The following is a 12,174-nucleotide window of genomic DNA, read 5'->3' as shown; positions in this document are numbered from 1 at the left end:
GGGTGAGAAACTGTTTAGTCTAGCTGTTGCCAATCTAATCGGGTTGAGAGTTTAGACTGTGTGCGCTTTTTTCTTTTGGTAACTAACTCTGACTTTTTGCTTAACTCTTATAGTCACTTAAAATCTATCTTTGTAGTCAATACATTTGTTTAGCTGTTTATCTTTACCAGTGAGTTTGCCTGAAGTGTGTGGCAAATGTGCTGAGGTTTGACAAAGGCTGGTCTAAGTCCACTTTCCATTGTTGAGGTGGTGAACCAATTAATAAATTTGCACTGCCCATCTTGAGCAAGGCAAGACAGTATCTTCCTGGGGTAGAAGGCTGGGAGCTGGGGGGATTTGTCCGGTGCCCTTCTCTGTGTGATTCATGAATGGCTCTGGGAGCATTCATGCCGTCGAGCTGGGCGTGGGGCTCCGCTGAGTGATCACAGCACCTGGAGGGGTTTGCTGCTTGTCACTCGCAAGTCATTGTGAGAGACAGCCCAGGCTGGAGAGAGTTCAGGGGGGCACAGTGGTCCCACAGTCCCAGGCTGCGCCCCAGGGATCCCATCACAACTGTGTCCAGTTCCAGTGTCCTCCTGATGGCCCAATCTGGCTATTCAGAATATCCATATACCACGCCCTGCCCCTTGCTGGAATACGTCAGCTGCCATGGTAGTGGCCAGGACTACCTATGATGTTACTGATTAGACCCCATGCAATCCCAGTACAGTCAGTGTGCACGCAGGTGGGTAAACTAACTCAGAATTGGACCTTTGATTTCACCAGTTAAAAATATCATCTTCTGAGCAAATTAGATATGAAAGTGACTGAGAGATATAGACAAGGGACCCCACAAACCGTCCTGTTATAGATTCACCTTGCCGAGACACATACTAAACCTATCTACTGTAGTAATGAAAATACTTTGACTTAGTTCATTCCTTAGTCTTTTACTGAAGTCATCAAAAGTCAGTACAAAGTGCTAGCATGACAGGAATACAAGTAATTATTTATATAACAGGTACCACTTTATAGCGCTACCATTGTAAAACAAATCCCACCTGGAATAGAACTGAGCTTTCATTTTGATCTACTCATCGGTAATGTATAATCAAATCTTGCCCAAGCAGGTACCAGTGACACTCCCTCCATGTTCCTGGTTTCCCTTTGGAATGCGGGCAGAATAGCAGGATGGCTTTGGATCTGGCAAGTCCCATCACCATGATTTGTGCTAGAGGGAAAGAAGTGAGTGACACAAATAGGACAATTTAGAAACCAGCAAACAGCTTCAGAGCAGCAACGTGGACCAGGATGACGGATCCTCCAAACAGTGAAGGGCTCAGCTCACTGCGGAAGGCCAGGCCTCTTCTGGTAGCTGTTAATAGGAAAAAGCGGATAAAGCGGATCAAAGAATTGACAGGAAATTATTTCATACAGACAGAGATCCTTAAAGCTGGACACAGCTGCTTCCTCCTCCTCAGCCTGCTTGTTCCTTTGGTATCAATCATTAGTGAGCACGTTTCACCCAAGCCAGTCCCAGAGGCTCTGATTTGGAGCTTGTCTGCCACAAGTGTATTCCAGACCAGTTATGAATAATGAAGACATAAGTCTATGAAACACTGGCTGCAGACACCAGTAACCCCATTTGTTTCTTTTTTTAATTGGCTTTAGGGAAAATGTAGAGCTGGGCAGAGAAGGGTCATTCCATTTCATGGAAGATTTTGATATTTCAAAATTTGCTTTTGTTCTGACATGGAATAAAAACCCCCAAATCTTGAAATTCTCCACACAAGGGAAGGGAGCATCAGCTCTGGGACAGTCCACCAAGCAGGCTGTCCCAGAGTCGGGGGCACTGGAAGTCCTGGGGTCAATGACTCCTAGGTAGCCTGCCAGCCAAGCTGCCAAGGAGCCAGGCGGGTGAGCTGGCCAGAACCCAGGCAACGTTCTAACAGAACAGTGTCAAAATCAAACCATCTCTGCAAAAGGTTTAGAGTTTGACAAATTGTCAAATTCCAATGAGAAAATATTTTGTTGAGATTTTTCCGAGCTCTGGTAAAATGGTCCTGTTTCGTCCTTTGGGAGGATGTCGCCCCACTGGACAGAATGGGTCTAGTTATGAGAGGAGAGAGATAGACACACTTGTGGTGTTGGGTGAGGGGATGTGTGTTCAGCCTTTAGTTCAGAACAATGAAGTTGAATCATTAGTGCTCTAAGGGGTTATTCTCCTTACATTTATTTTCTGAAATTAACTGTGCATGTAATTGAGTCAGATGTGAAGGTACTCAGATACTAGTCATGAGCTCCCTACAAGAACCTGGATAAATAGACAGAACACACAGTTAACCCCACTTATTTCTCAATTGGTTTCATGTGACATGTTTGCCTGGTGGGGTTGCTCTGTGCTCTGCACTTCAATACAGAGGGCGAGTTTTCTTTTTATTCTTTTGAAAATAAATGTTCTTTCTTACCAGAATTGTAAACACATGTTTCGGTCCTCTTTCCTACGGTACAAAATGGAGAGGGTCAATGAGATGGGATCTGCCCAGGTAGAATTTTCCACTGCATTCTACTATTTCCAAAGAAACATAGGAACCGTCGGACTGGATCTAGCCTGGTATCCTGTCCCTGATTGAGATGAGGCCCAGCTGTATTGGGAAGCTGCAAGAAACTGTGGAGGGGAATAACATACACAGAGGAAATTTCTTCCCCAACCCTGGCAGTTAGTGACTGCCTTTTGTCCTCAGGCCTAAGGGTTTATTGCTCTTCTAAAAATAATTAGTTTATCCTAACTGTCTAAATAGCTACTACTTTTTTTTTAATTCTACTGAGCTTTTGGAGTCATGGCAACATTATGGCAATGAGTTCCACAAGTTAACCCTGCATTTTATATAACAGGGCATACAGTTTTACTAGTTAAAATATGTTGCCTTCAGTTTATTCTTGTTTTATGAGAAAGTAGTAAATTATACGCTGCCATTTCCTGTGTCTCATTTATTATTTTGTATATCTCCATCATGTTTCTTTATATGTCTTTTCTCTTAGCTCAATCATCCCAGTCTCTCCAGTAGAAACCTCTCCAGACCTCTGATCACTTTCATCCCTTGTCACTGAACTTTCTCCACCCCACTAACAAATCTTTTAGAGCTATGTGATCAGAACCAAAACTAGTATCTCAATGGGGCACTCTTTCCTGGTTCATATAATAGTGTTATAATTAAGGCAGGGAGTCTGTCCCAGAGGTCATGGAAGTCACGGATTCTGTGAATTCCACACCTCCTAGGTGCGACTGACCCCAGGGCCACCCGAGCAGCGCAGGAGGCTCTGGTGCCAGCCACACTGTGCTTCCCGCACGGCAGTGGTCCCAGGACGTGGGGACGCCCCCCACCAGCAGAAGCAGCAACTGTCCTGGGCTGCACCCTTCTCCCCACCCTGAGCACCAGTGGGCGCCCCAGAGCCCCCAAGAACATCCAAGATTTAGTCTGGGGTATATAGTATGAGTCATGGACAGGTCATGAGGCTGTGAATTTTTTATTATTGCCTGTGACTTGTCCATGACTATTAAAAAAAAACAAACAAAAAAACTAAATTTTCATATTCTCCATCCCATCATTCCAGACGCATGCTAACGTTTTGTTTGCTTTATAGACTTTGCAGCACATTGAACAGAGGTTTTCATTGAGATTTGCACTGAAGTCTCCATAATGATGTCCCAGTCTCTGTCTGAGTTGATACAGCTCATTAACAACGTAGTGAAATTATCCCTCACAATGTGCATTACCTTGAATGTGTGTCTGTGAATTTCACCTGATGTTGTGATGCCCGTTCACCCAACTTGGTTGATCTCTCTGAAGTTCCTCACCGTCGTCCCTAATCCTGACCGCCCCAAATAATGTGCCATCTGCACACTAGGCTACCTGCCTGTTCCCTTTTCCACAGCCTGTGGATTTGCGGTGCCGTGTCTGAGGAGCCACAGCTGCTCTGCCAGGGCTCCTGTGGACTCTGTACGGGGCATGTGTGTGTGTTGAAGACTCACAGTGGTTTGGGGCCTTCACCTGTCTTCCTAGTGCTCCCATCACCATGATGTCTAGGCACCTTCTTTCCTCAGGGAGCGATTGGGACCCAGTGTCCACCCACCCGAGCCCTCTCTAGCAGCAAGTGTCGTGGCAGCCTGTCTCCCCCAGCCCTGGTAGCAAGTCAGCATCACTCTTATCAGCTCTCCCTGAAATGGGGTTTTCAAATTCACCACAGCAAAAAGCCCCACACAAATATTTCTCGTGTTCAGCCCAGTACTCACCACCCAGGTATGCACAGTTAAAATGGCTGCAGGTCCGGTTTGTGCTCCGGAGGACAAAGTTGTTGTTCTCTTTTCCTAGGGACACACTGAATATCTCATGGACTGGGATTAACACTTCTTCTTGGGAAGGACTGTATGAGATGGTCCAGATCTTCACTCCAAAGCACGTGTGGATGGTGAAGAGCGTGTCCGTGCCAAATGTCTCAGCCTCTTGTTTATTAACAGATGAAGAGGCAAAGTATCCAAACCTGATGAGACCTGATCCGTTGTACTGAGACTTAGTGCCCCGGTACAGCGTCATGTTATACGTCACATCACACCTCCCTCGTAAGAGCTGCAAAGCTCTTGTCAAATAATAATGAAAGGCTTTGAACTGGAAATGGGCCATGTAATCTGCTCGAGATCTCTTAGTCCCACTCACTGCATCATTAAATATGGTTGAAAAAGTTATGATGCTGTTTTCAGTGGTGTTGTCTGTATAGGCTACTAAGGCTCTTCCAAACTCATCCTTAAAGTCTGGGGGCAGAGAAATCTCTCTCTTTACAAGATCCCATTTTAGTTTTGACTTTTCCCACACTGTCCTAAACAGCGAGGACGTGGCCGTTTCGTTCTCTAGCAGTTCAGTTGCAATTTCATCCATTTTTTCAGCACATCCTAGATATTGGTCATCAAGAGCGTCATCCATCATGCTCAGCTCCACCTGACATTTTGCCTGGGAGAATAAAGGAAACATACGGTCTGTCAAGGTTCCTTCCCCACTCTGAACTCTAGGGTACAGATGTGGGGACCTACATAAAAACCTCCTAAGCTTACTTTTACCAGCTTAGGTTAAAACTTCCCTAAGGTACAAATTAATTTTACCCTTTGCCCTTGGATTTCCACTGCCACCACCAAACTTTATCTGGGTTTACTGGGAAATGTGGTTTGGACACGTCTTTCCCCCCCCAGAATCCTCCCAACCCTTGCACCCCACTTCCTGGGGAAGGTTTGGTAAAAATCCTCACCAATTTGCATAGGTGACCACAGACCCAAACCCTTGGATCTTAGAACAATGAAAAAGTATTCAGTTTTCTTAAAAGAAGACTTTTAATAGAAGTAAAAAGAAATCACCTCTGTAAAATCAGGATAGTAGATACCTTACAGGGTAATTAGATTCAAAACATAGAGAATCCCTCTAGGCAAAACCTTAAGTTACAAAAAAGACACACAGACAGGAATAGTCATTCTATTCAGCACAGCTCTTTTCTCAGCCATTTAAAGAAATCATAATCTAACACATACCTAGCTAGATTACTTACTAAAAGTTCTAAGACTCCATTCCTGTTCTGTCTCCGGCAAAAGCAACACACAGACAGACACAGACCCTTTGTTTCTCTCCCTCCTGCCAGCTTTTGAAAGTATCTTGTCTCCTCATTGGTCATTTTGGTCAGGTGCCAGCGAGGTTACCTTTAGCTTCTTAACCCTTTACAGGTGAGAGGATTTTTCCTCTGGCCAGGAGGGATTTTAAAGGGGTTTACCCTTCCCTTTATATTTATGACATGGTCACATTAGCATTTGTGTTACAATAGCACCTAGAGGTCACACCCAGGATTGGGGCCCCGTTGTGCTCAGCCGTGTACAAACACACTGAGAGATGGTCTCTGCCATTAGGGGCTTACCTCTAAACAGACAAGACAGATGGAAGGGGGGGAGCATATAGGCAGAATACTCAGTGTGTTGCTTGGCAAATGTTATGTTGGCTCCATGATTTTTTTTTGGTGGGGGTGGCACACGCGAGGACCAGCAAGCCCTGTAATCATAACAGATTCATTTTTAGTGTACTGGGGACTTTGTTAGTGTAATAGATATAGTGTGGGGAGGGGGAGGTTGGGAAGAAAGGCAGGAAGGGATACATTAATTGGGAAGACAAAGCCTGGGGAACAAGAGGCATGGGAAGGGGCTAGGAGGGACTGAGATCCCAATCCATTCCCAATGGAATATCTGGAAACCACCCCCATTTACCTCAGTGGGCTGCCTCCAGGCCTGACGGTGCCTGTGGGATGGTTCCATCCAGGATTCAACCCTCGAACGTGCATGGAGGACGGCAACACTGTTGTGGTGGGTTCTTTTAACCCCACACTGGTTAACCAGGTGTTAACAGGAGCTCTTTAGGCTATAGGGTGGCACCCGTGGGGGTGCTATGCACAGGTGGTGGTCAAACCTGCCTGGGGATGTCCCCTTTTGGGCTAAAGGAGGAGAGAGAGGCCTGTAGCCAGAACTGGAGAGCCCAGAGCCAGGAGGAGGCCTGGGAGGCTGGGGGCAGTGAAGCCTGCGGCCAGAGGTGAGTTGCCTCAGGTCAGGAGGAAGCCGGAGGCAGTGTTGGTAAAGCCTAGCGGGCATTTGGGCTGGAGTTTGAGGGGCTGCAGAGAGGGGGAAGACCTCGGCAGTCCCTCTCCCGGCAGTAAAGAGTGGAGAGACCTGAGGGGAACAGGGAGACTGCTGCAGGGTGAGGAGGAAGCCCAAGCCAGGCAGAAATTGGTTTAATTTTGTTCTTTTGGTTTGGGATTGTGTTGGGGGATTCGACAGGGGAGCCCTACGAGCCCGGCCCTGAACGAAGGGTGAGCCGGGGGAGGCTGTGCGGGCTGGAAAAGGGCTGTGGTAGGAAGATATCCAGGGAGGCAGCAGCAAGGAGTCGGACGGAACAGACCTTGGCTGCTGCTCAGAGGGTCCCTGGACTGGAACCCAGTTTTGTGGGAGGGCCGGGGTTCCCCTACCAGCCACTGCGGAAGGGGTTGTGGGGCCCTGATTAGACAAACACCTTTCCGGGCTGGTCTCGGTGCACTTGGTCCTGCCTCAGCCCACAAGGCTGCACCGGATGACCTCTCACGGTCCCTCCCAACCCTACACATCTATGGGTCTAAGGCAGTGTTGCTGCCTGCATAGCCTTGAGCAGAAACACGAGAAAACACAGAGTGCTTCCCAGGCAAAGCTCAAGAGCTTACCTGAGGGATTGCCAGCCAGGTGTGAAGACAGAAGTATGTCAAGGGGATCAGCAGAGGCCTCAGCATTGTTCCAACTTCCCCGGTGCGGCTGTAGGAGAATCCATCAGGAACGTCAGTGGCAATGTGGGGGGAAAGAACACACCAAACCCAAACATCCTCCACATTCACCACATTCAGTTTGACCCTGAAATACAGTTCTCCGCTGGAGGGGTGGGCAGTAGTTGTGGGGAAATCCTGATTTCACTTTCTAAAGGATTCTGGGGGGTGGAAATACTGTACCTTGTGCTGCTGTGTTTACCCAAAAGTGCTGTTAAACTGCTTCACAGTACACAGATCCCAACAGGCCAGGCAGGTCTGTCGATCATATCCTAGAGAATGGGGCTAAAATAACGTTATAACTGAATAGTTCAGTGCCTCACCCAAGTGCCTGGTCAAGTGTTTGCTCGGCAGCTACCTTATTCACTGTGTGCCTCGCTGCTTAGTTCTGCCCCGTGGCTAACGCGGTGATCGACGACTCAGACGTCAAACACCAGGGCTGATCCTAGGCCCAAGGGTCAGAGCCACATGGCCCTCTCAGAGGTACAGAGACCTCTGTCACCTGGCCTGGTCAGGGACCCAAACCCCAGCCACATGACCCACCGGAGACAAACAGACCAGCACACAACTCACCAAGTCCCTTTATCTCCATGCACATGAATAGAACTGGACCCAGAACTGATTCCTGTGGGACCCCATGCATTATGCCCTTCCAGCATGACTGTGAACCACTGTAGAATTCCCACACCAGTGGGAATACCTGGTGGGATTGTCTTCTGTGTTACTGAAAACTGTCCATTCTTCAGTGAAATATGTACTTAGTGGCAAGATTAATAATGGTCATGTGCCCAGCCCGAGCAAATCCTAAGCAAATCAGGGCTGATGAATTTGCTGAGCCCCAAGTGGGTGCTCAAAGCACAGTTAAAAGTTAAAGATCCCCGTCCCAAGGAGAAAACATAGGTGCAGGGACAGGGAGTCAGGCCTAGATGGGTCTGAGTAAAAGTTAATGAGTTTAGCTTAAATATTTAACTGATACCTCCCGCTATCTAAGGCAGGGAAGAGTTTATTTTGCTTTGTGTTTTAGATTGATAAAGTTTTAGATAAGAGCACACTTGTTTGTATCAATCTTCCATCAGCCAGAAGCGCTGTGTTCCTATTGATTGATTCCTGACACCGCCTGGAGTGAAACAGTTAAGTCACCGCTGCTTTGGGTTTTAAGATCCCAGGTAACAGGGCTGGCATGGGGTTGCAGTGCACATGCTCAGAGGCAGAAATATCGCAGCCTAGGGAATTGGTTACTGCAAAAATTTAGGTGCTGAGTGATTTTATGCACCTACAGGGTTCAGGGGCAGCTGAGCAGGGGCTTTGTGAACCCAGGAGGGGCCTGATTTTGAGATTTAGGTGTCTAAAGTCACTTTATGATTGGATCACTTTATGATTTGGATGACTTGATGATTCCCTGTTCTGTTCATTCCCTCTGGGGCACCTGGCAGTGGCCACTGTCGGAAGACAGCATACTGGGCTAGATGGCCCTTTGGTCTGACCCAGTCTGGCCGTTCTTATGTTAAAGTAGGAGCTAGGTAGGGTTAAAAGGGATAGATATCAGCTGCCCTGGCAATCTCTGGGGAGAGATGAACAGCTTTCTGCTTGGGAGGCTCGCCTGATGTTATGAACAGATTGTCTTGTTGGTTGTGCCAATAGAGGAGGGATCTTTACAATGAACAATCAAGGGTGTTTGTACTCTATGGAAATAACTGCGATCAATGTATTTTATGATGTAGGTGTGGGCACAGTAAGTGGATTCGTTTTCACTACAGAGGGTTTTAAATATTTCTGTAGCTTCCCTCCCTGTCCCAAAACCTTTTATAATTTCATAACAAAATAGAGCTCTAACATCAACTCAACAGAAAATATTAGACTTTTCATTCTGTGTGCCCCCCCAGATTCTACCCTCTGATATTACAATTTGCATAACAAAAGGGCCCAGCAATCCTGTTAGGGCTTCCCCTCACACTCTCTTGGTTCTTGTCACGCAGACAGAAAGCAGAAGGCCAGAGTCCAAAGTGCAGGCAATGCAAAGTTTATTGGGGTTAATCAAGCACAATCACAGCTCTCAGAGGAACAGCCGTGTTAGTCTGTATTTGCAAAAAGAAAAGGAGGACTTGTGGCACCTTAGAGACTAACCAATTTATTTGAGCATGAGCTTTCGTGAGCTACAGCTCTGAGCTGTAGCTCACGAAAGCTCATGCTCAAATAAATTGGTTAGTCTCTAAGGTGCCACAAGTCCTCCTTTTCTTTTTGCAATCACAGCTCTGTACACCAGTAAAGGTTTTCCTGACCCTGTCCCCTCTCCTCTTTCTTAGCAGGCTTAATTATACCTCTAGTGCACTCACCTGATCCCACCCCTTACAATTTATGGTCATCTTCCATTTTGGAGGGTTGTGAGTCTGGGGGCTTCTGTACCACCTCTTTTGTACCCCATGGGAGGGGTAGGAAGTGAGGCTGTGTTTCAGGGTCACTGTTTCTGTGGCTTTTAATGTTTCTTATACTTCCTCCAATCCCTTCGCCCCTCCCAACTGGTTGCTTGACCTTGGCTTGGGAGAGGAGTTGTGCATATCAAACTCCCACCATACCCAGCAACACTTTGACTCTGTTCCTTATCTTTTCTCATGGTACTAAAAACCCCATCTGGCCAGGTAGAAGCTTTGTTCACACATATGAATATCAAAAATCAAACAGGCAAACAAAATCCAAGAGTCGTATCTCTGGCAAATATACAGGTCTGCATGCTATTTTACCATCACTAACAGATCCCAATTCAGATTGTGGCCACGTTGTGCTAGGGGCTGTACTTAGGGGGGCTGTGGCAATCCCAGAAAGCTTACAATCTAAGGCAGAGAAAGGTTGGTAGAAGGAAGAGAAAAAAAAGTAACTTGCCCATTGTCACACACAGCAGGCCAGGGACAGATCTGGGAGGAAAGCCTTGGTCTTCTGACTCCCAGTCAGCTGCCTTATCCACTGGCCCACCCTCCCCCTCAGTTCCATAGGTACTGGACAGGTATAACTGCGGGCAGATTTGTATCATTGTCTAAACCACTGTGCAACCTGTTGTCTAGAGATGAATGCAGCAAAAGTGTCTGTAATTAGGATAATGAAGAGTAAGAATTTAATGATGTTACTATACCTGACTTTCCCAAGTATGTCTGATTTCCTGGCAGGCTGTTGATGAAAGCAAGAGTTGTCCTGCAGTTGTAGAACTTAATCTGCAATGTTTATAACACAGGAAACAGCTGGAATTTATCTAGGAAACCGTCCTGCGGACTTTCACTTTCAGATTTAACCTTTGGGTTTGTTTGGCTTGGTTTGGTTTTTGTTTGTTTGTTTTCAAAGAAATAAGGGCCTGATCTAAATCCCACTGAAATGAATGGAAAAATCCTATTGATTTCAATGAGCTTTGGATCAGCCCTGTACAGAGTCAAAAAGTTAATGTGAGCTAGGGCCAAGGGCTCCTGAGTATTCTCAGTAACAGCTGTTTCAAATGTATCCACAAAACTACCCCCATTTTATCCTCTGTGCTTCCTGTTCTAGGATGCTTTACCTCCCCGTCCCAGATGTTAAAGCCAAACAAAAAGGACCCCAAATGCTGAAGTTCTTTGGAGCAACAGCTATCTTAGAAATCAAGTGAAATAACACATTAATAAAGTTTTAAACACTGGTACTAAGAGGTTGGATTTGATTGGGTTGAGTAAAGTGCAAATGATTTAGAATTCTAGAAGGGAGCAGGTGGAGAATGAGGGGAGGGAAAAAATAACCATCCCCAAAGATATAAGGAAGCTTTTCCTCAACATTATGGATCCGGAGAATACTTTGAAATGGATTGCAGAGCACGCCCCCCAGCTCCAGCAGCAGCAGTTACAAATAATGCCCAACAGCAGCTGACCTGGGAACTGTCTGTCCAGGAACAGCTGCTGCAACAGCAGCTCCTACACCACATGGTGGCCCTTTTGTGACCTCCCACAGTGACTGGGTCTTCTGCTGGGGGCCGATGGCTGTAGCTCTGGTGACTTCAGCCATACTGATCCAATGATGCTGGATGATACTAAACTGGGAGGAGTGGTAGATACGCTGGAGGGGAGGGATAGGATACAGAAGGACCTAGACAAATTGGAGGATTGGGCCAAAAGAAATCTGATGAGGTTCAATAAGGATAAGTGCAGGGTCCTGCACTTAGGACGGAAGAACCCAATGCACAGCTACAGACTAGGGACCGAATGGCTAGGCAGCAGTTCTGCGGAAAAGGACCTAGGGGTGACAGTGGACGAGAAGCTGGATATGAGTCAGCAGTGTGCCCTTGTTGCCAAGAAGGCCAATGGCATTTTGGGATGTATAAGTAGGGGCATAGCGAGCAGATCGAGGGACGTGATCGTTCCCCTCTATTCGACATTGGTGAGGCCTCATCTGGAGTACTGTGTCCAGTTTTGGGCCCCACACTTCAAGAAGGATGTGGATAAATTGGAGAGAGTCCAGCGAAGGGCAACAAAAATGATTAGGGGTCTGGAACACATGAGTTATGAGGAGAGGCTGAGGGAGCTGGGATTGTTTAGCCTGCAGAAGAGAAGAATGAGGGGGGATTTGATAGCTGCTTTCAACTACCTGAAAGGGGGTTCCAAAGAGGATGGCTCTAGACTGTTCTCAATGGTAGCAGATGACAGAACGAGGAATAATGGTCTCAAGCTGCAGTGGGGGAGGTTTAGATTGGATATTAGGAAAAACTTTTTCACTAAGAGGGTGGTGAAACACTGGAATGCGTTACCTAGGGAGGTGGTAGAATCTCCTTCCTTAGAGGTTTTTAAGGTCAGGCTTGACAAAGCCCTGGCTGGGATG

The 12,174-nt window shown here is 46.8% G+C and overlaps 1 protein-coding gene across 1 annotated transcript; it reads right to left on the bottom strand.

Moving 5' to 3' along the window:
• Window positions 1–932: 932 nt before the first annotated feature.
• On the bottom strand, window positions 933–10,547 carry LOC125636714 (ecto-ADP-ribosyltransferase 5-like). The gene is made up of 5 exons (XM_048850279.2): window positions 10,475–10,547; window positions 7,255–7,342; window positions 4,274–4,985; window positions 2,448–2,480; window positions 933–1,354 (listed from the first exon to the last, which is right to left on the bottom strand). Exons 2-5 carry the CDS (start codon window positions 7,318–7,320, stop codon window positions 1,248–1,250), a joined length of 918 nt encoding a protein of 305 aa, XP_048706236.2. The 5' UTR covers window positions 7,321–7,342; window positions 10,475–10,547; the 3' UTR covers window positions 933–1,247.
• Window positions 10,548–12,174: the final 1,627 nt, after the last annotated feature.

The sequence above is a fragment of the Caretta caretta genome, chromosome 1 (genome assembly GCF_965140235.1).
Source record: "Caretta caretta isolate rCarCar2 chromosome 1, rCarCar1.hap1, whole genome shotgun sequence".
Lineage (NCBI taxonomy): Eukaryota > Metazoa > Chordata > Testudines > Cheloniidae > Caretta > Caretta caretta.
Note: the sequence above shows the minus strand (reverse complement) of the source record. Positions and strands in the feature narration are given on the sequence as shown.

Coding starts and splice junctions, on each gene's coding strand:
- LOC125636714 (XM_048850279.2), bottom strand. CDS start 7,320: ATGCTGAGGCCTCTGCTGATCCCCTTGACATACTTCTGTCTTCACACC. Junction 4,986..7,254: donor CCTGGCTGGCAATCCCTCAG/GTAAGCTCTTGA, acceptor TTATTCTCCCAG/GCAAAATGTCAGGTGGAGCT. Junction 1,355..2,447: donor AACATGTGTTTACAATTCTG/GTAAGAAAGAAC, acceptor TCCTATTAACAG/CTACCAGAAGAGGCCTGGCC.